The following is a 25357-nucleotide window of genomic DNA, read 5'->3' on the forward strand; positions in this document are numbered from 1 at the left end:
GAAGTGCTTGCTCTGGCACAAAACTGAAAGAAAAGATGTGTTTTCGCCACTCTCATTACTTAGTTTAAAGTATACTTTGTGAATTTTTAATATAAATGATGAACAAATATACTTAAGGCTTTTTTGAAAATATTTCTCTCAGCTCTTTAACTCTCGCCAACCTATTTCCTTCCTTCTTTGCTGAGGCTCATAGAGGGCGCTCACAAAGTGCTACTCACTGGGTAAAGCGAAGCTCCACTCAAAACACACTTCACACTGCAACTAAAAGGCGCAGCGCCACCACCTCAGACTTCCTTCTCCTTTCCAAGGCAGGAGGCGTGGCCAATTTCCCTCATTCAAATAAAAAACCAGGAGATTTGCATGGGGAACGGCTGAGCCGTGAGTCTATTGGCTGTTAGCACCGTGGGCGTGGCCAATAGTACGACCACAGAGCCCCGCCTACATTAATTTGCATAACGGCCCCGGCGCGTGCAAGGCAGAAGCGGGTTTGTTTTTGAATCTGCGGAGGTGGCGGCGGCGGCAGCGGCGGCGCGGCGACTGAAGCGCGCGATACTGAAGCGGCCGCGTTGAGGACGGTTGCGCGGAACGGCTCTGTAGGAAGGAACTTGGTTCCCCCTCCCTCATCTCCCGCCCCGAAAGGTATATGTGACTCCTAGGGGCTGTTATAACCACATTTTCTTAAATTACTATTGTATTTATGAAGAGTCAAGACCGCATTATGGCGGCTGCGGGAGTTGTGTGTGCGCCTGCGCGGTTGCGGAGCTGCGGGCGGGCGCTGCATGGGAGCACGTGATCTTGCGGGGTCGGGCTCTAGCTGCAGTTGTGCAGCTGGCGGGGCGGTGGCTGCGCAAGCGCAATATTCATTTTCAAGATCTAATGTTCTTGTTGGACGCCATTTGGGTTCTAGATTTAATTTTCCTCATTCTTGAGGAGTTTCATTTTCTTGTCCTCAAACTGCCACATTTTTCAAGGAAAACGTTTCTCTTGTGTTGCATTCCTATACCGACCCTCTAAACTCTTTTATATTTCTCCGATTTTCTGAGAAGCTGTGAACTTAATTTTCTGTAAAAATGATTGTCACTTGTGGTTCTTGATTATAATTTTACTTTTAGGGTATTGCTGGGTTCAAGTTTATATTTGGGGAGATAAAGATCAGCACCTAGTGGTGGTCTCAGGGGCAGTACATTTAATTGAACTGAATATTTGCAAATACATTTTAACCCTATTTTTACCAGTTTTGTTAAGAGGGAATGTGTACAAACGAGAATTTGAGTTTTGGAGATATGAGGGGGAAGGGGCATTGGAAGAATCTATATACTATTGTTTAAAAAGAAATCTCAATCTCCTTGGTTATTTATTTTTTTAATATTTGATTCTAAGTTAATGAAGTTTTAATTTTACCAGTTTGTGTGCTTCTGATCATACTTGCATTTGGGTTTTAGATTTTTAAAGTCTGTGATCACTTGTCCATCACTGCTTCAGTTTGATCATTTTTGTGACTCTGACTTTTAAAATTAGGTCATTTGTTTAGCCTTTGGTTTGTTATGATATGTGAAATAAAACTTGCTTGGTAAATTTTTCTCATAAAGAATTCTGCAAAGAACTCCTCACTAAACTGAGGCCTTTATGAGGAAATAAAGTCAACCATTAATGAAAAAATTAGTTGATTCTTTAAAGAAACTGCCCTGTATATGTGTATGAAATACAGTTGTGTTTGATTTCTTAAAATTGTGTGTTCCTAATTTTCATTTCTTAAAGAAGGTAGTTAGAGGTGTGCTACTGGTTATTTTAGTTTACAATGGTTGTGTCACTATATTTAAATCTTATATAACACCGCTGGGAGAAGTGTTATACAATCTGATATAATTCTACCATTGTGCAAATTTTTTCTTACTAGACTAAAAATTTGTAACTGTTTTTCATAGATTTCACCTGTGGTTTGTGTGTACAATAATTGGTTTCTTGGTTGGTTATATAAGACTAAGTTTAAATCAGTCATCTGTCAAATGAAGAAGTGCCTATTGCTTTATAATGGTTGGTTAGGGACGGTTTTATTGCCCAAAGCAAACACCGTTAGCATTAAGTAGATGTAATTGAAAGGAACAGTTTTGGTTGGTGGATTTTTTAAAAATGACGTCACGTATGAGATAGAATGAAGTGATAGGGAAGGTAACTCTCTTTTCTCAACAGAAAATTAGCTGTTCATATAAACCTGGCCCTCTGGTCTCTTCTACACAGAAATATATTTAGAGGGCAGTTGTGTAATATCCTGCCTTTTTATACTTCTGGGTGATTGCCCCAGCACACCCCTCCTCCACTTCCTAATACATAATTTCAGGTGTTTAGAGTGGAAAGTATCTTGTATTTTCTGTATCTGTGTGTATGTATGTGTTTTAAGTTAAGAAAAGAACTTTGATTTTAGGGCAGTGGTACATTTTGCACTTCCAGAAAAGTAAAATATTTTGGTTTGTGTATTAAAGTTTGTTTTCATTTGAATACAAAAGATTGCCTCTTAGGTTAATGCTGAAGATTGTAAGAGGTCTTGAAAATACTGAGGAACATAGTGTACAATGTAAATATTTATTAGTAGGACAATTTTGCTATTTGTTAGAAAGAGAAGTATACTTATATAAACTTAAAACAAAGACCAGTGAATTGTCTGAATGTCTGTTATTTTGTTTGTTATTCTTTGAATAAAAAGCATGTTTTGAAATTTTAGTTTGATTTAGAAATTTTAGTTATGTTGCCACAAAGTTTTGACATATGCAGAATATATAATATTGAGACTAATGAATATTAAATTATTGGGGTCATTTTTAGTTTTGTAGATTTTAAACATCACAAAATTTAGTTTAGAGAAAAAGACTTAGTGATTAAGTCATAAACCATTAAAATTGTCTTTTTTCTTTAAATTATGATTTGAATATTTGATACATATATTTAAATGCTTTTTTACTTATTCATTGCAGCACCTTTGGAAAGTGTTGAAAATTAGCAACATTTAGAAATAAACAGCATAAATGTTCTGGTGATTTTGTTATTTTTTCATGGTTTATCAATTGGTCAATAAATATTGTTCAATAAATATTGATCAGTTTTTCATTTGGACCATAATTTCATTCTTGTTCTTTTAATTTTGTGTTATGTTGTAGATATTTATCTCATTTCATTATTCTTTTAAAATACTTAATGTTCTTTCAATGTATAACATTCTTTTAAAAATTTCTTTTAATGGGTATATAATATTTTATTGAGAAAATACCCCAAATCATGAAATATTCTTCAAATGTTTTTAAGCGGCTACAATATTGTTATATCTAATAAGAATGTACTGTGACTTACTAAGCATTTCTTTTATTGACCATTTGTTTGTTGCCCATTTCTGTTATAAATAATGCTACACTGAACATCCTTACACATGAGTTATGAACTGCATCTCTTTGAAATGATTTCTTTGAAATTATTGCTTCAAATATTGTTTCAAAGGGCTTTTAAGGTAATTACAAAATTAATAAAAATTTATTTTTTTGAGAAGCATTTCCCATACCACCATCAGTTTGGTGGCTGAAAAACAGTACCATAGAGATATAGATATAGATATAGAAATCGATATCGATATAGATATAGATGTATAGCTATAGATATCTGGTGAAGTTGAATTTTTTAATGTTTATGTATACAATGTTCTCATTTTTGTGAATTAGCTGTTTGAGGTTTTTTAATCTTTTCTATGGTGGATGTTAATGTTTTTCCTATTGATAACAGCTATTTATGGATATAAGCCTTTTGCTTTTCATACTTTTGGCAGGCTTTTTTTTTAGTTTATTACTTTTAAAATTGCTTATTTTATATATTCAGAAGTTTTCCTTTTTTTTTTTTTTTTTTTTTTGGTAGTCTAATGCACTGCTTTTTCTCATTTGTGATTTCTTCCAGGACTTCTTTGCCTAGAAATAACCTGTTGTGAAATGAACTTAAATGTTCACTTATTTTATTTATTTTTTCTATGTATTTTAATGATTAAAAAAATAAGTGTTTTAATCTGTATGGAGTTTATTAGTTTCCAGTTTTTCCAAATACCTAGTTTTCTTAGATTCTTACGTTTCTTAGATCTTTTTTCTTACTGCTTTGAGTTGCTAATTTTGATCTTAAGTTACCAGGTTTGAGCTATAGTTCTGCTTCATTTACTGGGGATATTTAACTTGGTCCATTGGCCTCAGGAGTTTCTACAGATAGTAAGAAGATTCCTTGGTAGATCCTTTGATGGTTTCCTTGATGTACACAACATTATGTGATTATGCCTATGTGCATTTTTCTGGGGAAAGAGTTATAGTTTTCATCAGCTTTTCACAGGAATATATAATACAAAATCTAAAGCTAGGTTAACAACCACTGTACCTGGGTCTTATCCATGTAGCAGTAGTGCACTGTTTTATTTGTTGTAGTGATAGTTTAGTTTAGCATTGCATTAAACTTAAATTGGGGTGAGTTTACATCTTTATACTGTGTTTGTTTTTTTTTTTCTCATAAATGGGATATATTTTCCGCAGATTCCACAAAATGTACTTTTTAAGAGATACATTGGGAAAATTTGTGATACCTGTTATTTTTCATTAAGGTGTTATTAAACTTGTTCCCTAATGCTGATATGATGTTAATAGGGATACGTTGTTAGAGGATATAGGACTACGTTTCTATTTTTAATCTGTCTTAGGACATGGTGATATGAAAATAGTGCAAGTATGAAGTTAGAAGTGGGAAAATAGGTTGTCCAGTTAAAGTATTTTTCAATATTTGAAACCAAAATTTTTCATTTACATGGACTTTTTTAATGGAAGAATGTTGGAAAGTTATCTAATTTTTCTGGCCAGGATGGTGCCTAATGCTATAATAAAGTTAAAAACTTTTATTTTTAGTCCCTTGATAATAGTAAATTATTCTCTAATAAGGATGTTTCTCTAATTATTGGTATAAGTTCATTGTACATTAAATCTATTATTTGTGTTCATTGGCTTCATGAAAATAAATCTAGGAAGTCGGTAGAAATCATGTGTTATTGGCTTTTATTAAACTTTTTAAATGAACAATTCTCATCTTTGGGTCTTTTTCAAGCAAAACCACTTACAGAGATTTGCATATTTTACTTTTTTTATGTGACTTTTGCTCTTACTTGAAAACTTTTTCTAGTTCTGACAAATTATGATACTTAAGTTTTCAGACTATGATAGGTGAGAAATAGCAAAGTAGGGACAGAAGTGGCTACCAGAGAAATGTATATGGATAAGAGGAAGGAATGATGGCTAGCATCTTGACAGTGAAGATATGTTTCAAGTGTTAGAAGCAAGAATTTAAAGACTTAGTTTTGAGGTTATTTAATTTGGGAATTAGTGTTTTTAGAGCTGAATCCGTATTTATATTATGTTAATTATAACTGATGATCTTAAATGATTCTGAATCAGAATATTTAGTTTTGTTTAACTTGCTCAAGATTTAGTTTAGAAAGCCTTCTATTATGATTTTTAAGTTTGAGGTATATGGAAAATTCGTGCACGGGCAAATCTACTTTTTCAAAGAAGTCACATGTGGGGCATATTACAGATAAAATTTAGGTGATGTTTTAACAAAATTTAAATGGTAGAATACAAAAAATCATTAAGTAGCTCTGGGAAGCCATAGTCCCTATAAGTTCCCCAGAGTATCTAGAAATTACGCATCCATTAGTGAAGCCTCTCTTTAGAAATTCTTATCCAATTGACCTTGTTATGTTCTTTACGTAACTCAAGACTTTAAAAATGATTTTGCAGTGTTCTTTCTGAGATTGTCGTGAAATCTACAGAGTAAATCAGTGGTTTATCCTGTCATTTTAGTTTGTTTAAGACAGAAAAGTATTGGGGCGCCTGGGTGGCGCAGTCGGTTAAGCGTCCGACTTCAGCCAGGTCACGATCTCGCGGTCCGTGAGTTCGAGCCCCGCGTCGGGCTCTGGGCTGATGGCCCAGAGCCTGGAGCCTGTTTCTGATTCTGTGTCTCCCTCTCTCTCTGCCCCTCCCCCGTTCATGCTCTGTCTCTCTCTGTCCCAAAAATAAATAAACGTTGAAAAAAAAAAAATTAAAAAAAAAAAAAAAAGACAGAAAAGTGAATTCCAAAAAATCAAACTTTGTGCTTCAAGTTACATGGTGGAAACCCATTTTGTATTGGAGGAAGAGAATATGAGTGCTGGCCAGCATTTTCATTTTTTAAATGCCTGCAAAATGAGAAGACCAGGGCACTAGTGCTTATTTGTACAATGTGAATGTCTTCAGTTGTGAATTTTGATCATTTGCGTTTTTGCGTCTTTAAGAGAATGATTCTAGCATCTGCTTGGCCACTTTCCAAAAAATGTGATAGGCCTAAGGGTACAGTTGATAGCACCTTCCTGAGAGACTTTATAATTGGGTCTACATAAACATAAAAGTCTGGGAAATGTAGATGACCTGTTAACTTGACTGTGAGAAATATTCTTTTATTCATATCTGCAGTTTTTCTTTGCTCAGAATATTATAACAATATTTTGAGTTGTTTTGTATCTAATAACTATGAATAACTAGCATATACCCTTTAATTTGGGAGAGAAGGCCCCTTTGATGTGAGATAGTAATGTCATAATGTCTTACTGTACAGTTCTTTTTCACTTTCTTTGTTGTTTGTACATACTACTTTGGGGAATTATTGTCTTGGTGGGTATCTGGGAATTATGTTCCAGCACTCTGTGGCACTTTTACATTCTAATGAGAAATTTGACTCTGATTCTCAGAACTGCCATAGCTATTAAAAGATTTCTCCTTGAGTCAGTAATTCTCAAAGATAATGCCTTCAAGTTGGTAGAAAGGTAAACCTAGAAGGTGAGAATAGAATCTGCCATTTTAAGAACCAGGAGGACAAGAGTTTGGTGAAACAATGAATGACATGACTGCTTCAGCATATTCTCAACTAAGGATTTGGAGTTGAGGAATGTTTCTGACTTCTTACCCTTATTAGATAAATGTCTTAAAAGGAAGAAGTGGTGAAAAATATGAAAGAGAAAAGAGACTATCTTTGAAAATTTCTTTTATTTCTTTTTAGATGGTGTCAGGAGTAATTGGATTACAGTAAAGGCTAATCTGCTCTGTGAGACTATTATGATGGTTTAAGGATGATAAGTGTTTTTCTCCTCTAACAAAGAAGACTGTTTAGAGTTTGTAGGTGGCTTTGACTTAACATATGGTTTCCAGGTTGAACATGACTATTCCACAGTTTCACCAACCAGGGGCAAGGGAGAAAGGGCAGTGGGAGTATACACCTCATTCTTTTGAGAGCATGATCTGGAAGTGGTACATATCACTTTGACTCAAGTTTTATGGGTGTGGATTTAGTCATTGGAACATACTTAGCTGGGAAAGGAAGGCTAGGAAATGTATCTAGCTGGACAATCATGTGCTCAGCTAAAATTAAGGAATTTTATAAAAGGGGATAAATGAGTGTAATAGAACAACCAGCCCTTCCTGCTACAAAAAGAAGCTGGAGAAGTAGTATCAAAGTAATTCATAATTTGATATTAGAAACTGTTTTTCTGTCTCAAGAGTTATAGTTATAACTCTATATCTTCTTTTCAAGTGGAATTTTGAGAACATTTGTTTGTGATTTGTGTCTGAGATTCTAGTTATGTGTGTGTGTGTGTGTGTTTGTGTGTGTATACCACCAAATAATGGTGCAATTCTTTCCCTTTCTGCTTGCCCTTGCAAATGTATTAAATTATATTTAGCTTTATAAGAATTGGAATTTTAATTTAATTTTAAAATCTCAGTGTAATATTTTTTTAACTTTGCTAGTTGTTTATTTTGAAAGATGAAGGACTGCAGGTAAGGACTGTAATGACAGTCGTGAATCGCAATTATTTGAACTGCTTGCTTTAGTCCAAAGTTGAATTTATGTTTTTTAATTATTTTATTTTTAAGTAATTTCTACACCCAGCAGGGGGCTCAAACTCACTACCCTAAGATCAAGAGTTGCTTGCTCCACTGACTGAGACAGGAAGGTGCCCCGAATTTATGTTTTTATATTCTTTTCCAGATCCTGTTGTTTTGTAACTGTATGTGTGAAATATACATTTTGAAGATGGGAAATATAATTTTTGAGGACCTTGTAATGCATACAAGTAAAAAGATTGTGGTTGTAAATTCTTTGCATATAGGTAAAGCTTACTTGTATAATAAGTAGATAATTAAAAGCAGCTTTCTATAGATTATAAGTAAGACACAGTAGATATTTGTTTATGGCACAGACAGTGAAACTGTTGTGGGGGGAGATCAAGGAAATCTTAGAGGGTTGTATTTTAAGGGGTGAATTAGAAGGATATTCTTAGTAAAGGGAATAAATAAGGTGTTCAGAGTATCTATCAGAAACGAGAGGGGCACCTGGGTGGCTCAGTCGGTTAAGCATCCGACTTCGGCCCAGGTCATGGTCTCACAGTTCATGGGTTCAAGCCCCACATCAGGCTCTGTGCTGATGGCTCAGAGCCTGGAGCCTGCTTCAGATTCTGTGTTTCCCTCTCTCTCTGCCCCTTCCCCGCTCACACTCTGTCTCTCTCTCTTTCAAAAATAAACGTTAAAAAAAAAAAAAAAAGGAATGAGAAAGAAGGTAGTGTGTGAGGAGAACTCTAAATACCACCTTCATATATAGATCCTTGAGTTTTGTAAGTGTCATTGCTGCCATAGTGCCTACATAATGTAACTAATAAAGGATATTGTTATTCTCAGAAGTTCTCTCATTTCTTTTTTTACTCTGTTTTACTTCCTATCTTGCTTGAAGACATTTATTCCTTTGTACTTCTTTGTTTTTAGTTGCATAATACTTCATAAGCTTCCTGCATTTAGGAATTATATCTTATTGATGTTTTTGACAAATGTCACATGTTAAGGAAAAAACCCTTGTAATTAGGAATGATAAGACCACTATTAAAATTATAAGATTGCTTTCCACATTGTCTTCCTTAAAATTCAATAAATATTTGTTTATTGAAAGGCAAGAATCCTTTTGTTTTAGGCAAAGTGCCAAAAAGCGAAGTAAGATATGCTATAGTTCTTTTTTTTTATTTAACTTACTATTATCTACAGATGTTAGATTTTTTTTTTTAAATAATTGAACATGTAATTTACTTAAGCACCAACTAGATAAATGGACAAAAGGTTGGACAGGCAGTTTGCATATGAAAAATTATAAATTGTGAGACAACTTTTAGAAAGAAAGTTTTCCATCTCATTCATTAAGAAATAGAAGAAAGCAAGGAAACACCATTGCTCACCTATTAATAAGTTTCTAAGATTTAACTCTGAAGGACATAATGTGTGTAAATTAATAAGGGTTTGATAAAAAGATGGAATTAAATAATTATTTTGTGTTTTAAGTTTGTGTAATTCTTTCCTTTTCCATCAAACTTAAGTGATATAAAAGTTGGAAGATAGCAAATAAATGAAACAAAAAGGTGAAGGATTTTCCTAAAATCAGTAATATAATGAAATGGAGAGAGCAATAATTTTATACTGGGATCTGGGAATTTAGAGTCTGCCAACACTATTACTTAATATAAAATGGTGGTACTACCTATCTGATAGGGTGGTTGTGAGGGTTAAATGAGATTAGATATAAAAAATACTTAGTTTTTCCTGGCACACTTTTCTGTCTTCAATCAATTGAATCAATTAGGCATGAATATTTAAGAGGCAGCTAGTTGCAGCTATACAGAACCCTCAATGGAGGAGATATATAGAAAATGGCAATATTCTTGATTATTGGAGCTGGAATTTAAATGCATTTAAAAAGTAATTTCAAAAAGTAGTTTTAGAAGACCATTCACTAGTAGAGAAAAATAAGCATTTAAAGAAGTAATTTATTTGCAGGGCACCTGGATGTCTCAGTCAGTTAAGCATCGAGCTCTTGATTTGGGCTCAGATCATGATCTCATGGTCTGTGAGTTCTGCCCATGTCAGACTCCATGGTGACAGTGTGGAGCCTGCTTGGGATTCTCTCTCTCTGCCCTTTCCCTGCTTGTGTTCTCTCTCTCTCAAAAAAAAAAAAAAAAAAAAAAAAAAAGAAACCCCAAAACCCAAAACTTTAAAGAAGTCATTTATTTGTAAAGGTTTGTGAAGGAGTCTACCTTTAGAACTGTTTTATTTTAAAAGGCATTTAAAGAATAAAAGCCTTACAAGATTACTAAATTTGCTAAGTTTACAGCCATTTTCTCATATTAATTTTTTATCTTCACAGTTGGTCAGGTTTTTTCAGACAATCATCATTGCCAAAGTTAGGGATGAAATAATTTATTTTGGGGACTAGATCCACATATGCCATCGTTTTTTGTTTTTTGTTTTTTAAATAAAGGGTGCAAAGTGCTCCCTCTCTCTTTATTAACCCTCCAGGTATGGAACTTGTTGGACATGCTCACTCAAAATTAAAGCCAGACAAAATGTCTGTTTTCTTGTAGAATCATTCATGTGGCCAAGTTCCTGCCCCTTAAGAAACAAATTTCACCACATAAGTTTGTTTTCTGATCTTCTGATTATTTTATTTTGATGTTTTATTTTATTTACACAGGTTTAATGAATAGCTGATTAATATTCAAAGAATTCCCTATTGTCTGGTTAACAAAACTACATACATTTGACATGAGGTTTAAGAGTTAGCTTACATCTAGGGGCGCCTGGGTGGCTCAGTTGGTTCAGCGTCCAACTTCAGCTCAGGTCATGATCTCATGGTCTGTGAGTTTGAGCCCCAAGTTGGGCTTTGTGCTGACAGCTCAGAGCCTGGAGCCTGCTTCACATTCTGTGTCTCTCTCTCTCTGTTCCTCCCCTGCTTGCACTCTGTCTCTCTCTCTCTCTCAGAAATAAAGATTAAAAAAAAAAAGAGCTTCCATCTAGATGTTTTGTAAAGTGTAATAACTTACCTGCTTGGCTACAAGATCAGGAACCAAGAGCCATCTAATTTATCTCAATGAGTTTTCACCTGCAATACTTAAAATTGTAGGGTATTATGGTTCTGAGATTTATGCATTTGTCAATATTCTGTCAGGAAATGATATTCTTTATTCTCATTAAACTTGGGAATCCATAAATTATAGAAGAATTACTAAATTGAATTTCTGGGAGGACTTACGAGGCATCATTTTTTGCATTTGCAGGGCAGTCATTTCTACATTTGAGGTGTAGTCTTTGTTCCCTGTCATACCTAATTATAAGCTACCTCTTTTTTAAATGTCACATTTCTCTTGTAGTCATGGTTACCAATTTGATTTATCCAATTTTATCCTGACAGGAAGGAAAACATTCTTATTGGAACTTTGTAAACTAGTTTATAAAAAAGTAAAGAGATTCAGTTTAGATAAAGCCAATAATATTTTCAGTATTTTTCTACAGAATGGCTTTTTAATTGTTCTGGTGGCTTATTAATTATAACCAATGTGAAGATCTTTCACAGGATATTTTCCCCCTGGAATTCTGAAGATATTAGATCAAGATATTATTATTTATACAAAATGTATTAAAATTTTTTTTAATGTTTATTCATTTTTGAAAGAGAGAGACAGAGCACAAACAGGGGTGAGGTGGAGAGAGAAGGGGGACACAGAATCTGAAGCAGGCTCCAGGATCTGAGCTGTCAGCACATAGCCCGACACAGGGCTCGAATTCACAAACTGCAAGATTATGACCTGAGCCAAAGTCGGACGCTCAACTGACTGAGCCACCCAGGTGCCCCTATATGAAATATATTTTAAATTGAAGGTTAAGATAGATTAAGAAGAAAGTTTTTTCTCTTGTAACCGTTAAAAATAAAAAAACGTAGTTAAGTCAGTTCATTTACTTGTAAGTAATTCTTGTTTCACTGATCTAGGGTTAAGTAATCTATTTACACAAAGTTGTCTGCACTGGACTAACAGAATCGTAGAAATCCTTACCCATTCTCTTGATTTAGTGATTACAGATGTTGATTCATGAAGGTAAGGTCAGCTTTATCCCAGGATGCCTGTATCCAGGAGTCTCTTCTACATAACAGTAACAGTTCAGATGATTTGGTACAGTCCTTTACTAAGGATCTTTTGATGTACATCTTTCCTTCTTTCCTTGGGTACAGTGGCAGCAAGGATGTTGACTCATTTTTGTTTCTTGAGTCTCATTGCTACAGTTGGTCTAGTTGCTCTCTTCATATGGTATACACTGCTGTTATTAGAATTTTATTCACAATGTTTGGATTTCCTTTACCCCTTGTCTGTGTAGCACCCTTGTTTTCCATGTGTCATGTCTTTTTATTGGTTTATTCATTAGAGGAAGAAGACCGTATTCTCTAGTAGCTTTTTGAGAAAGAGTAAATGGGAAGTATATTTTGTGAAACTGTATGTATCTGAAAATTATCGCTATATAGTAGATACTTGATTGATAGTTTGGCTAGGTATAGAAACCTGGGTTGGAAAATATTTTTCTTCAGAAGTTTAAATGCACTGTTCCATTGTCTTCTTGCTTCTGTTACTGCTGAGAAATCTGAAGCCATTCTTGTTTGTGATTTTCCCTTCACTGGCCGCTTGTAGAATTTGTTATTAGTCTTCAGTGTTTTGAAATTTCACTGCAATTCTTTGATGTGGATATGTTTATCATTGTTTGCTGGAATTCATCAGGCCCTTTCAGTTTGGCAACTCTTGTTTTTCAGTCTTGGAATTTTTTATTAAGTGATTTCATTGGTGATAGCTGTTTTCCATTCTGTCATTCCAATGTGAATTTTTGGAGGGGTACTTGACTTTTCTTAGATTTTTTTTCCGTTGTATTTACAACTTTGTCTTTTTGTTCAGCTAGATTTCTTCAACTTTGTCATCCAGTTCTTCTATTGAGTTTTTCATTTTTTATGTTATGTTCTTAATGTCTACTTTTTGGTTTTAGCCTGTAGTCTATTTTTTTTTTAAGTAAACTCTGTGCCCAACATGGATCTTGAACTCACAACCCCAAGATCAAGAGTCTTATGCTCTACTGTATGAGCCAGCCAGGAACCCCTAGTATTCTATTATTGACACATGATTGTATTATCTTTTCTTATCTGAGGATATTATTTTTTTTGAAGTTTTTTTTCTTGCATAGTCTTTGTGAGTTTTTTTGTTTAGGTTTGTTTTTTGGTTTGTTTTTGGTCTTTGTCTTCCATGTGAGACTTGTCTCGGTTGTCCTTTTTTTCTTGCCTGACTGTTGTGGAAAATTAAGAAGTTGATTAGAATACCTAAATTTGTCAGCTTTTAAACTTTTTAGGCTTTTCTGTGTGGGGTGGTTTTGAGAGCTCCGAAGACCTTACAGTCTTGTGTTTTGTGGTTTTTAAGTACACTCCGTTTTCATTTTCTTATGTGGAGAATAAGGGTCTGATTGGTAGCATTCTGGAAGATTAATGGAAGAAAAGGATTAGGTGTCTCTGCAGCCAGCATTTAGTCCCTCTCTTTTTGGTATGCCACTCTCATTTTTAACCGTGGATGTTGTCTTCATAGTTTTGCTAGGACTCTGGAGAGGAGGTATTCAGTGGAATGTGGTAAGGATATAGATGGTATCTTATTGATTTGCAAACAGCTTTCACTAGTATTCCCTTTTTTAGTCATACCAGCCTTACTGTTTGCTCCCTTCGTCCCAGTCGTCCTTGTTCTTTTAGTCGCTATGTCTTTTGAAGTTGCCGCCATGTAACTTAAATTGGTTCTTGTCCCCAGTGAAGCATGTACTATGATGTTTTGGGAACTGCTAAGTTAGTTACCAGTGGTTTTGCTTATTTTCATCTTCCCAAATCTTTTTAGCTATTTTCTTTTTTACTTTTCTCCTTGTTCCTAAGGATTTATGCTTTCAAAAACTACCTTCATTGTAGTTTTAGTGGGCTTTGAGAGAGGGAAATTATGGTGTTTTCATTTCATTGTCTTAATACCATTCTCATGTTTATTTTCTCTTTTAGCATATGTAAGATTGGTAATAACATGTAACTGAAGTATATTAGTTAAATAAAAGTGTATTTAGTTTTTACTTGATATAGTGAAACCTGTTATTTAGGTTCTATGGAATCTTCAATATTTTGCATATGTAAAATCTTGTAATAGTATGGTATATGTTATATAAAAGGTTATAGTAGTTAATTACAGTTATTCTCTTCCAGTTCTCTTTGTTGCTTGGGCAACCCATAGCAAATGGTCACATTCTCTGCTCATAAAAATTTGAAATTATGGTACTCTTGTTTTACATGATTATTAAGACTGAAATGAAAAAATTATGTGAAAAGTGCTAGTTTTTATTTAGAAAGAGATAAAACATTGAGTAATCATGGAAATGTTTACCTAATATTTGAAGTAGCTTTGAAATGTGTTTGCTTTTACAAATAAACAATAATTGGGTTCATTAGAACTTATCCTATTTAAAGCAAATTTCTTATATGACATAAAAGTCAAGCTGTATTCTTAGTAAAATTTGAAAACATAAAAGTAAATAATATACCTATGTTCCATAATTTTCTATAGGCTTTTTTCATAGTTCAACTATTCTGAGCACATAGTAGATCCTATAAAAACACTAAAAACTGGACAATGCTCTACAAAAGGTATTTTTTCTATGTTGGTTTTTAAGTACAGAGGTGTTTTAGGACAAGGCTAAAAACTTGTTGACTCATTAGTTGACTTCTTTTTCCTAGAAAGTAAGAGTTGAGCTCCTGAAAATGAAAGTTTTAAAGATGTAGAATTTTCTGAGATTTTTATAGTAGAAATGAAAACACTGGGAATTAACTTAAGCTCAATATCCGTCTATTGAACAAATACTGTGTTTCACACTGTGGAAGTGAATGGGAAATGACATAAGATGTAATTTCTGTCCTTTAGGAATCATTATAAAGATATAAGCAATGAAATGTGATAAGTGTAATGATGGTATGCACAAAAGATCTTGAGAGAGAAATTACAGCTGGCTTGGGGGATGGGTATTGTAAGGGGAAAAGAGAGTAAGTAAAAGATTGTTACTGATGAGATAATTTAGGTTGAATCATGAGTAAGATTTATTGGGTGAACTAGGGTAGTTTCTTTAGGATAGAGTGAAACATATGGGCAGTGGCACCAGTTATCTGAATAACAGTGTAAGTATTTTTCTTTTCTGAACTATTTTCATGATGTGTAGAAACAGAACCAATGTGGGAAGAAATGGGTGATGGAAGCTCCATGGGCTCAGACTGGGTGTAGTCTAGGATGGATTTCAGCTCTTAGCACTTTTGTGAAGTTACTTAATCTTTGAGCCTGTTGTTTTCAGTCACGAGTTGGAAGTAACATAACCTCATAGGATTAGTGTGAGAATTAATTGAAATGATGCATGTAAAACTCATCTGAAGATTTGATCTATATTAATGTACTTCCCTACTCCTTTGTTTTCTAAAGTCTCATGTGTGAAGTAGATAATCAGTATATTTATTGTTTTGTTTTTTTTTAATGTGTCTTGGGATAATAGAGAAAATCTAGTACATTGGTAGTTAAATGATTGTATTGGCTGGAGGAGGATTGGTAAAATGAGGGAATGTAGATTATGTCTTTTATTTTGAAGTCTAAATTGGGTAAAAAGGAGTTGTTATAGCTAATAGTAATAGCCAGCAACTTAGCTTGCTTCAAAAAGCTTAGACTGAGAAAAAAGTAGTCAGGATTTACATTGGAAAAGTATTTGGCAAGACAGGGGAGGCTTGGGGAGGAGGGGATGGGACAGGGTACATTTGAGGGTGTGTTACATAATTTAAATTTTTGTAGAACAGACTTCCAAAAGAATCTGCCTCCTGAATATCAGAAGTTGCTCATTCAGCAGCTTTAAAAATTTTGGCTATTTGTCTTGACATTAACCTTAGTCACATTTTAGTGCCACAGTAATGTCTATCCTGTTTGAATCTTTCACAGTTTACCAATCTCTTGATTTTAGCAACTAGATTTGAGCCCTCCTCAGAGAATATTATTATTATTATTTTTTTGAAGAATTAATCTGGCTTGGTTAAATGTAACCTTTTTCCCCCAATGTACTATTTGAAGCAGTTTTTACGTACATCGTCCAATTTGACTAATGGAGAATAAGTAGGGATCTTTTAAAAAGCTGAATAGTTTTGTTTCATTTTTAAACTTTTGTTATCGGAAGATTTAAATATATACAGAAATAAAATGAAATAATCAACTCCATGTGCCCATCACTCAGCTTGAACAATCATCAACTTATGGGGCCAATCGCCTTTTGAATATATCCCTTCCACCTCCCTGCACCCTTAATGAATTTTAATAAATACCTACATCTAGTGGTGGATAGACACAAGATCACATAGGGCAGCTAGATTTTAGGAAGCTTAACCAAGGAAAAGAGAAGGAAAAGGTGGATTTCCTAGATGATGTGAACTATCTATCAAGCACACAGGTTCCTTCTGTGCTCTTGTCCTTCACTTCTCTTGATGGGTAGGTTACTGCCAAGACAGATTTGTTGGGATCTCGCTCAAATTTGTCTTGTTTATATATCCACTTTCCGACTGAATTTTACCCTTTTGTTCTCCCAATTTTCTTTTTTTCCTCCAGGGGTGTCTACATTCTTTATTTTTGTTTTTCACCCATATTAAAATGTTGGGAGGTCTGTGGCAGGGCATGAAATTTAATTTGCCCTGGGACCAAACACTCACCTGGAAATGTCTTTGTGGCCATCTGGACTACAAAAGAGAAGAAATTGTTTTTATCTTTATAGCTGATGACTCAAAATAAGCTTTGTTGTCATTGTAGCTCTAATGACTCTAGTCTCTTCCCAGCGACTACTTAAAATTATTGTCAAGATTCAAAAATTTGATTGCAAGCTTTAACCATTCTGCTAGATTTGAGTACTTTGGGGCTTAGATTCTGTGGGGAAAAAGAGAATAATTAGCCTTCTATAAATGGAAATTGGCTATCAGGATTTAAACAACTTAATTTTCCAGAAATTTTAAAAATTGGCACTCTTTTTGTGATAAAAGTACTATAAAAGACAAAAAAAAAAAAAAGGGCCTTGAGCAGACTTTTTTTTTCTGGACTGAAATGGAGGCTTTCTTTCAAGCGAATTCCCTGATGTTTGCTGTGTGTGATTTGGCTCTATCTCTGTAACTGCTAATATGTGGCATGGACTTCAAGCTGTCTGGGATCTGGATGTGCCCAAAGTCTGTATTGCAAGTCGGGGTGGATTCGCAGGCATTGTGTTACAAAACTGGCTTGCTGCCTTCTCTGTTTTCTGTGTCCTAAGCAGCTGCATTGTTTGTTGCAGTATATGCATTAGCTGTTGTCTGTGTTCAGTTTCCTGCAGGCTGAAAAAGTGGGAGGGGCTTTCTTTGATACATAGCTGAGTTTTCACTGTGTGAGTTCTTGAGTGCACATTGCAGCCATCTTAATTACACTTTAGTGCAACTGAGACAGTGCAGCTGTCTCAAAATGGCTGCTGACCTAGTCTTTGTAGCTGCTTAGGCAGCAACTATGCCAGTGAGGAGACTTGGCACATGCATCAGGACCAGAGGTAAGAACCAATTACTCTTTATCTTTGAACATTTTAATTAAAAAAATACTTGAATTTTACCGAGTTTATATAGCAAGGTGAACTTGGAGCTTGCTAAGAAGTTGAAATGTTTGCTTTAAGCCTCTTTTATGGAAACAGTACATAGGATGGTGAGGTCAAAGGTTAAATTCCTGTAATTTCTCACCATCTTCTGTTCTGTCATTGCCAGAACATTAGATCACCACAGTAGTGCTTTTCTGGCCCTAATTAACTTAGTATTCTTTTTGTGTTAGATATTTTAGTTTGCTTGATATTTTTTTGTAAAAATTAAAAACAATATATTTTCTGAATAGATTTTTTTTTTTTTTGGAAAGAAGCCATAAATAAGCCTTGTTTTACATGAAGAGTGAGATTTTTCTCTGTGTGTATATGTGTGTGTGTGTGTGTGTGTGTGTGTGTGTGTGTGTTGTGTGTGTGTGTTGGAGCTTTTGTTTGGTAGCTTTCTGAGAAGAATGTTAATTCTCTGAATATAAGTCATAGTTACAGAAAGAAAAAAAAATTTAGCACTGTTAGACTTTTTTTGTGTAGTGCGTTCCAATTTTTTCTCATTATGCTGCCTCCTCTGGGTCATTCAATTCTTTCATATTTTTAATGGTGATAACTTTTTATGCTAACTACTTTTTGCTTAAATTGTCATTCAGATTCAGATTTTGAGTTTAGAAACAAGTTCACATCTAGCTCTGGATACCCCCTTTTTTTTTCTAGCTAATGTGTTCTAATACAACAGAGCTGAAAGAAATACTCAGTTGTTTTAGTTAATTGATATTAATTGCTGATGTCCACATTAGCCTTAGTTTAAACCTGTGGTATTGTTAAAAATAATATAATTCAATGATTTTGTAAATTTAGTTTCACAGTTTGCAAAAAGCTTTCTTAACATTCTTCTGAAGTAGAAATGTTTATTGAGATATGATAAGTTCATAGAGATCCAGAGAGTATGAAGTTTTTATTCATATATTTCAGACAGCAGAACTGTTACACTTTAAGTTCTAATGTTTAAATTGTGGTACTTACTAAAATTTTTTTATAGATGGTATAATACATTTCTCTAATTTTGTTTAGAGTATTATGAATATATCCCTGACTAATATGACATAGAACAGTAAGTTTTGAACTTTCTAGATAGAGCAATTTTTCAAAAACAGCAACTTTTTGCACATTAAATTCTTATGAAAGACCCCTGTATTTAAAAGGGATACATATGGTGTTTTATTGTTTTGTATTTATTTTATAATTTAAATTTATAGCATTTATTTATTGTAAGTTTATTTAATAAAATGAGAGCAATTAGGCTGTTATGATGAAAACAAAAGTTTGAAACCAGATGATATATGACAATTATAATCTATTAATGTTAGGATCTAGGTTGCTTCTTTATAGAACTCCAGGTGCTAGGGACTGTAGGATTCAGTATACTAGAACATATGTTCTTTATGTTTTTTTCTTTTTCTTAATTTCATAAAGGTAGAGTATAAGATCTATATTTGCACAGTTTAACAGTTTGGAATTGCTGCCTTGCCACAAAATTATGTTTATATTTGTTCTACTGTTGTTTTTTTTTTTTAAAAGAAAATAATTGCTTTTCCTAACTTAATCATTGCCCATTTATACAGTGGCTTAAAGTATATTTGGGATCACTCCGTTTCATTAACAGCTTTAACATATTTGTTTCACTTCCATTAGCTTATTATTTTGTGAAGTTGTTAGGACTCTTTTATGTGATGTGGTGGATTCTTATAATTGGAACATTACTTTATGTAAGTACAGTCATATGAGCTTGCCCCCCAAAGAGAGGAAGAACAAATTCAGTGTGTGAGAGAGATTTTATCCATCATGCTTTTCAGTAAGGTTTTGCCCTAGAGTGAGTATGACACAGGAAGTGAATGTGTGATGCCCTTAATCATTGTTATTATTTTTATGCCTCTCATAGAATGAACAGCTCACTGTATATCAAATATTTCATACAGTCCAAGCCAGTTACTCAGTTTGTTCTTGTTTATTGCTAGAGAAAAACTTGTGAGGCTGAAATTATTGACCGACTGATGTTGATCTTCAGAGTGGGACCTTGGGGGAAATTTCACTTGTCCACTCTTTTTGCCTTCTATTGTGGATTATACAATTTATCTCTACTCTCTGCAAGATGACTCCATTGATTATTACTTGTACGTGGGGAAACAGGAACACTGTGGTTACTTGGGATATTCCTAATTCTTTCCCTGCCATGTTGCATTTTTGCAACTATAAGCATAAACTAGACCTCAGTGGGATTATTACTTTTGGGATTGGTGACAGTTTTCAAATTGTCTATGCTGAATTCCAGGTTAGCTATTAGGTGAATAACTGAAGGCATAATAAATCTGGGAGCTGGGTAATTAAGGTTTTGTGTTATTATTTTGTCACTTCTTAGCTCCCTATTTGTTTATCCTTTTTCCTAAGCCATTTCATTAGTATAAGCCTTTAAGGAAAATGTTGATGTAGTGGAAAGAACATGGATGAAGAGTTCAAACCTAAATTTGAGTTGTTTTTACTACTTTCTTCTTATATTGGTCAAGTCACTCCATTTTTTTTAAGTTTTTTTTTTTTTTTTTAATGTTTGTTTATTTCTGAGACAGAGAGAGACAGAACATGAGTGGAGGGGAGGGGAAGAGAGAGAGGGAGACACAGAATCAGAAGCAGGCTCCAGGCTCTGAGCTGTCAGCACAGAGCCCGATGCGGGACTCAAACTCACAAACCGTGAGATCATGACCTGAGCTGAAGTCTGTTGCTCAAACGACTGAGCCCCAACTCATTCCATTTTCTGACTGTTGTTTCCTCATCTGGAAAATGGGAAAAAATTCTTATCTATTTGGCAAGGATAGGCTAAGAATTAGTTTATATAATATTTCTGAAGAGTACCATAAAATACTTTACAAGTATCCAGCATGCTAATTTTCCAGTAATATTTGAATGCTTTCTACTTTATTTGCTTCTCAGATGTCCTGTACTTTATTAAATGTGATTGGATCAAGGAATGTGGCATGTTTAAACCATATGGGAAATTTCTCATATAGCTCATACTCAGAAGCAAGAAGTGCTGACTAATATTAGTACATCCAGGGTCGCCTGGGTGGCTCAGTCGGTAGGGCATCCAACTTCGGCTCAGGTCATGATCTCATGGTTCATGGGTTCGAGCCCCACGTTGGATCTGTGCTGACAGCTCAGAGCCTGGAGCCTGCTTCGGATTCTGTGTCTCCCCCTCTCTCTGCCCCTCCCCTGCTCATGCTTTGTCTCTCTCTGTCTCTCAAAATTAATAAATGTAAAAAAAAAAGTTTTTAATATTAGTACATCCACATCCACTTGGTAATATGTTGTATTCATGTTTCTACTACTGGTCCTATTCTGTTACATAAATTAGCCACCTTTTGCTGTATGTGGATAGTGCCAGGTATGTTTATTAAGTAAAGCCAATGTAGAATGTTGACATTACAGAATTAGGGGAGTAAGTGGGAGAAATGTTTCAATTCTAGTCTGGCTGAATCCAAATATACCCTGAGAAAATAATTTCTCTGAAGAGATGATTTGAATTCAGGGCCTAGAATTTTCTGTGTTTCAGTATACGTGAGGATCTTAACAGTAGAGTTTTCTTTCAGTAGCCACAAATTGGCAGCTGACAGACTTTATTCTTTAGCCGCTGTCCTACTTGTCCAGTCGTTAAAGCTGTCAGATTTTACACAAAAATCTGGATGTCTCCTCTCTGAAAAATGGGCACTGCTAACAATGTATTTCTGCTTTAGAAAAATAATCTACAGTGGAGTAGCCACTGTCCCTTCAGATAGGGACTATATAGTTCACATTTGGTCCTATTCACTAATTACATTACCTGCTGGGCCCCTGTAAACTCCTTTTAAATCCCTATCCTAGTTATTTGACAGGTTGTTGACAGCCTTTTATATTTAGTATATAGCTTTTAACCTAGAAGAAAGTAAACATAAGTAAAATCTAGCCCGCATTACTTGGTAGGAGAGACCACATATGTGAAGACAGTTTACTCGTTAGAAGGTGTGGCACGTTTGCTAATCTTCAGCCTTGTCCTGATTTCTGTATTAGAGTACGGTGGTGCTGATTGAAGAGACCCAGGGACATTAGCAAAAAGTGACAATAGAATGAAAGTGAAGAGATTAAAGAAATACTGATTAGAAACAGGAGTACCTTGAGATCTTTTAGTGTGATAATAAGTCCTCTTTTCTTTAAATTTATCATTTTGATGTTTTTAATGATATTAAAAAAGAAAAAGTTAAGATATATATTCAAGATATACAGTTTACTGACCAGGTAAATAAAATACATTTTATAAAAGATTTTTGTTTAAATTGTTGAGTTGAAAAATCTTAGCACTTAAAATGAGAAAGTTGCTAGTAGAAAGCTTTCTTAACTGCACTAGACTAATTTTAGGGCCATCGTAGACTTATTTTTGTTAAAAGTTTGCTTCTGTTTATATAACATTCACTGTCTCAACTATTTTGAGACTATATTAATGATCCAGAAAACATGGTTGTTTATGATCATGATTTGATGTGTTTTTGAATTTCACATTTTCCAGAGTGAAAGCCAACTTATTAACATTCATGTAATATCATGACATTGCTAACTCTAGGGAAATGTTACTCTTTTCTGGAAAATGGCTTTAAGTTAGAGAGGAAACTTTAGTGGAAATTACAAAAGCATTTAACTTGCACAGGAAACATTTATTCTCCTGCTTTCCTAACTCTTCACACTTCAAAAAGAGATAGTGATTTGGGAGAAAGCTTAAAGTCTGTTCAAATAAGGGATTTTTTTTTTTAATCTCTCAGGTTAGAACTTCCACAGAGTTCTCTATTAGTAATTTGTAACCGTCTGTTCTTAGTCATTAATGTGTGCATATGGAAATGATGAAAACATGTTACTGATTCAGTGAATCCTTTGAGTTTAATGAAAGGAGGGACTTTAATACCATGTTTGAGGAGTGGCTTCTGCATCTGCCAAAGGACTTCTACCCTCCTTGTAGTAAACCAGGTGCTACTTACTCAGGAGTCATGTGACCTGTTGTTTTCCTTTGCTGACAAGTATCCTGGCATGCATAGTGGAAGCTATTAGTATGGAAGTCAAGAAATGATTATTTTTGTCTGGTACTGCCATTAATTGTATAGTTTTGGATAAATTACTTATGCTCTTATACCATTCTGCAACCATGAAATGAGAGAGGTAGTTGGATTTGGATTAGATAAGGAGTCAGGGAAGAACACAGACTTTGTGATCAGAGTGAAAGTGAACTCATTTTCTTTCACTGACTAGTTAGAAGTTTATATGAGAAATATATATATAATGCTCAAAGTATAATGTCTACCATAAGTGCTCAATAAGTCTTATGCATTATTTTTTATGGGATGAAGCTAGTTGCTTATTTTCAGACTTTAGTTTTCTTATCTTTAAAATGGGAATAAAGTCTCTACCGTACAGAGTTCATATTGGGATTTAAATGAGCATAGTATATATAAAGTACATAGTGCAGTGTGGGATACAAATTATTAGTAAATATTGGTTACTTTTTCTTCACAAGGTTCCCTCTGGCACATTTGTTTTTGTTTTGTTTTTGTTTTAGTTTTTCAAACATTATGTAATTGGAGAGAAATCTGGACTACTTGGATACTTTAGAAAATGATCTTTAGGGAAAGGGGTTGTTAGGGGTCTGGCTGATTTACAGTAAAAATGCCAGAAAGTAAGGTGTTTAAATCTCAAAGAGAGGACTTTAAAGAGCTCATAGAGGACACAGTAAGAATTCTTATTTGTGCTAAGGAAGCATGATAGAGTGAAAACAAAAATGGATTGTGAATTGATCAGTTGATTCAACAAATTTCACAAGTATTTATTATGTACCTGTTATTTGCCAGGCACTGTTTTGATGTCTGGCATACAAGATCCCTGGCCTCAAGGAATTTACATTGGGGCAAGAGAAATGGGAAGATAGACACTAAATATGAGTAGGTGAAAGTACCAAGGGATTGAGAATCCTGGGGGTAAGATAGAATAGGTAGTGAATAGCTAGGTGAACACTGCCAAAATGTGCTCTGTGAACCAGTTCAAGGTCAGTTCAGATTAGTTTTTGTTTGTTCTGGTCTTCCATGAGATTAGAGCTGAAGTTATGAGTGTCTAGAAATTTTTATATCAATCTGATAAAGTAATGTTATGTCACTTGTGTCAAATAATAAAAATAATTGAGGCATATATTTTATATACCTCCTCTTTATTTCACTTTTCAAGTAATTTGTTTTCATTGTATTTACAAAAGTATTCATCTTTGATGGATTGGAAATAAAACATTAGATATTTATCATTATTAATTTGCAAAGCACTGAGCTAGAATAATAACTAACATTATTGGTTCTTTACTAAGCAGGTTGTAGAGAATTTAACTTCTTATGATTAATTCACTGTTAGGTGATTGTTTAACTTAATCAGCTCTAAAAAAATAGTTGTTAATTACGTTATATTTTATGCTGGTCTAAATGATTTTAGGTTCTTTGATTTTCAAGTACTTTTATTTAAAGAGTTTGATGCATAAAGTAGGAAGAGAGAAGGACGACACATCTAACAAAATTAAAACTGGAAGGAATACAATACTTGGATGGTTTCCAATTCTGAGATTTTATGATCAGTGGCCAAATGTTCCTTACACAGTGTATATTATGTGGAATCATACCATATTATTTATATTTATTTGCCCCTGTTTCTCCTCCTGCTGCTGGTGGAGCACAGATTCTGAAAAGAGAATATTTGAGAAACTCTATTATTGCTTATCAAAGAAAACCTAGATATTTAGGATTAGAAGTCTACTAATTCCTGTTGATGTATGATAACTTTATCTTTCCCCTAATTTAGAGCCCCATTGTCTTTATTGTGTAATAGAGATAGTTTAAGAACAGTGTTTTAAAACAGCTGAAAATAAGATTAAAAAATAAACATATTTTGGATAACCCCTAGTTAGCATATTAAGTACTTCTTTTCATTTTATTATCCTTTTAGATATGCACTAACCTAGTTTCCAGACTTATTTGAAAATGAAATTTAATATATTTATACCCACTAAAATAAGTGGAAAGATAGAAGTGAAGATATCGAATTATTTATTAGTAGATCATAAAGTAATTATTGAAAAAAATTTAAACAAAGGACTTCGTAGACAGTGACTCAACTCTTGCTCAGTCATATCTGGCCAGTAAAACCAGCACAAGAATGATTTAGGTTAAACAAGAATGTGCCACTGAAAAAATATGTTCTTGTGTAGATATTTGTAATTTACCATGTCTGAGTTTATAAAAAAACTTTAGTAATATTAACCAGTGGTAAATATGTGTAATAGTGGTACTTGAAGATGCATTAAGTCTTATTATTTGGTGAAATGTAAAGCAGTGTGGTTCTAAGAACAAATGTATTTAATGATCATTTACTATTTAAGCTATTAGTTAAAATTTGAAAGTTGGCTGTGGAGTAGGATGAGGACAGCTTTTAGCTAATGTGAATTATAATTTGTATTTTTAATGATTGTTAAAAATAGCAATTCTTTGATTTATGTAATCATATTGATCTATACCACAGAAAAACTAAGGCTTTTGGATATCTCTGGGTGTTAGAAATATTTTTGGCATGGTGGAAGTAGAATTTCAGTTACATAAGAATTTTAAGTTGATTTTCTCTTATTACCTGGATTTGAATCATATTGATAAATACATAACTAGATATATTCTAGAACCAGTCAGTGCTTG

General features: G+C 34.0%; 1 protein-coding gene across 3 annotated transcripts in view; it reads left to right on the top strand.

Moving 5' to 3' along the window:
- The first annotated feature begins 506 nt into the window (after window positions 1–506).
- Window positions 507–25357, top strand: part of ATF7IP (activating transcription factor 7 interacting protein) — a 122266-nt gene continuing 97415 nt past the window's right edge. For 2 of the 3 annotated variants that reach the window (XM_047066816.1, XM_047066817.1), the window contains exon 1: window positions 16134–17540. In XM_047066816.1, the coding sequence (XP_046922772.1) occupies window positions 17524–17540 (17 nt within the window). In that variant the 5' untranslated portion in view covers window positions 16134–17523. Of the gene's footprint in view, window positions 640–16133; window positions 17541–25357 lie in introns of those variants that run through there. The other variant, XM_047066818.1, reaches the window with a different exon arrangement.

The sequence above is a fragment of the Lynx rufus genome, unplaced genomic scaffold (assembly GCF_022079265.1).
Source record: "Lynx rufus isolate CCGP_SWC_20201006 ecotype Redwood Valley unplaced genomic scaffold, mLynRuf1.p SCAF_7, whole genome shotgun sequence".
Taxonomy (NCBI): domain Eukaryota; kingdom Metazoa; phylum Chordata; class Mammalia; order Carnivora; family Felidae; genus Lynx; species Lynx rufus.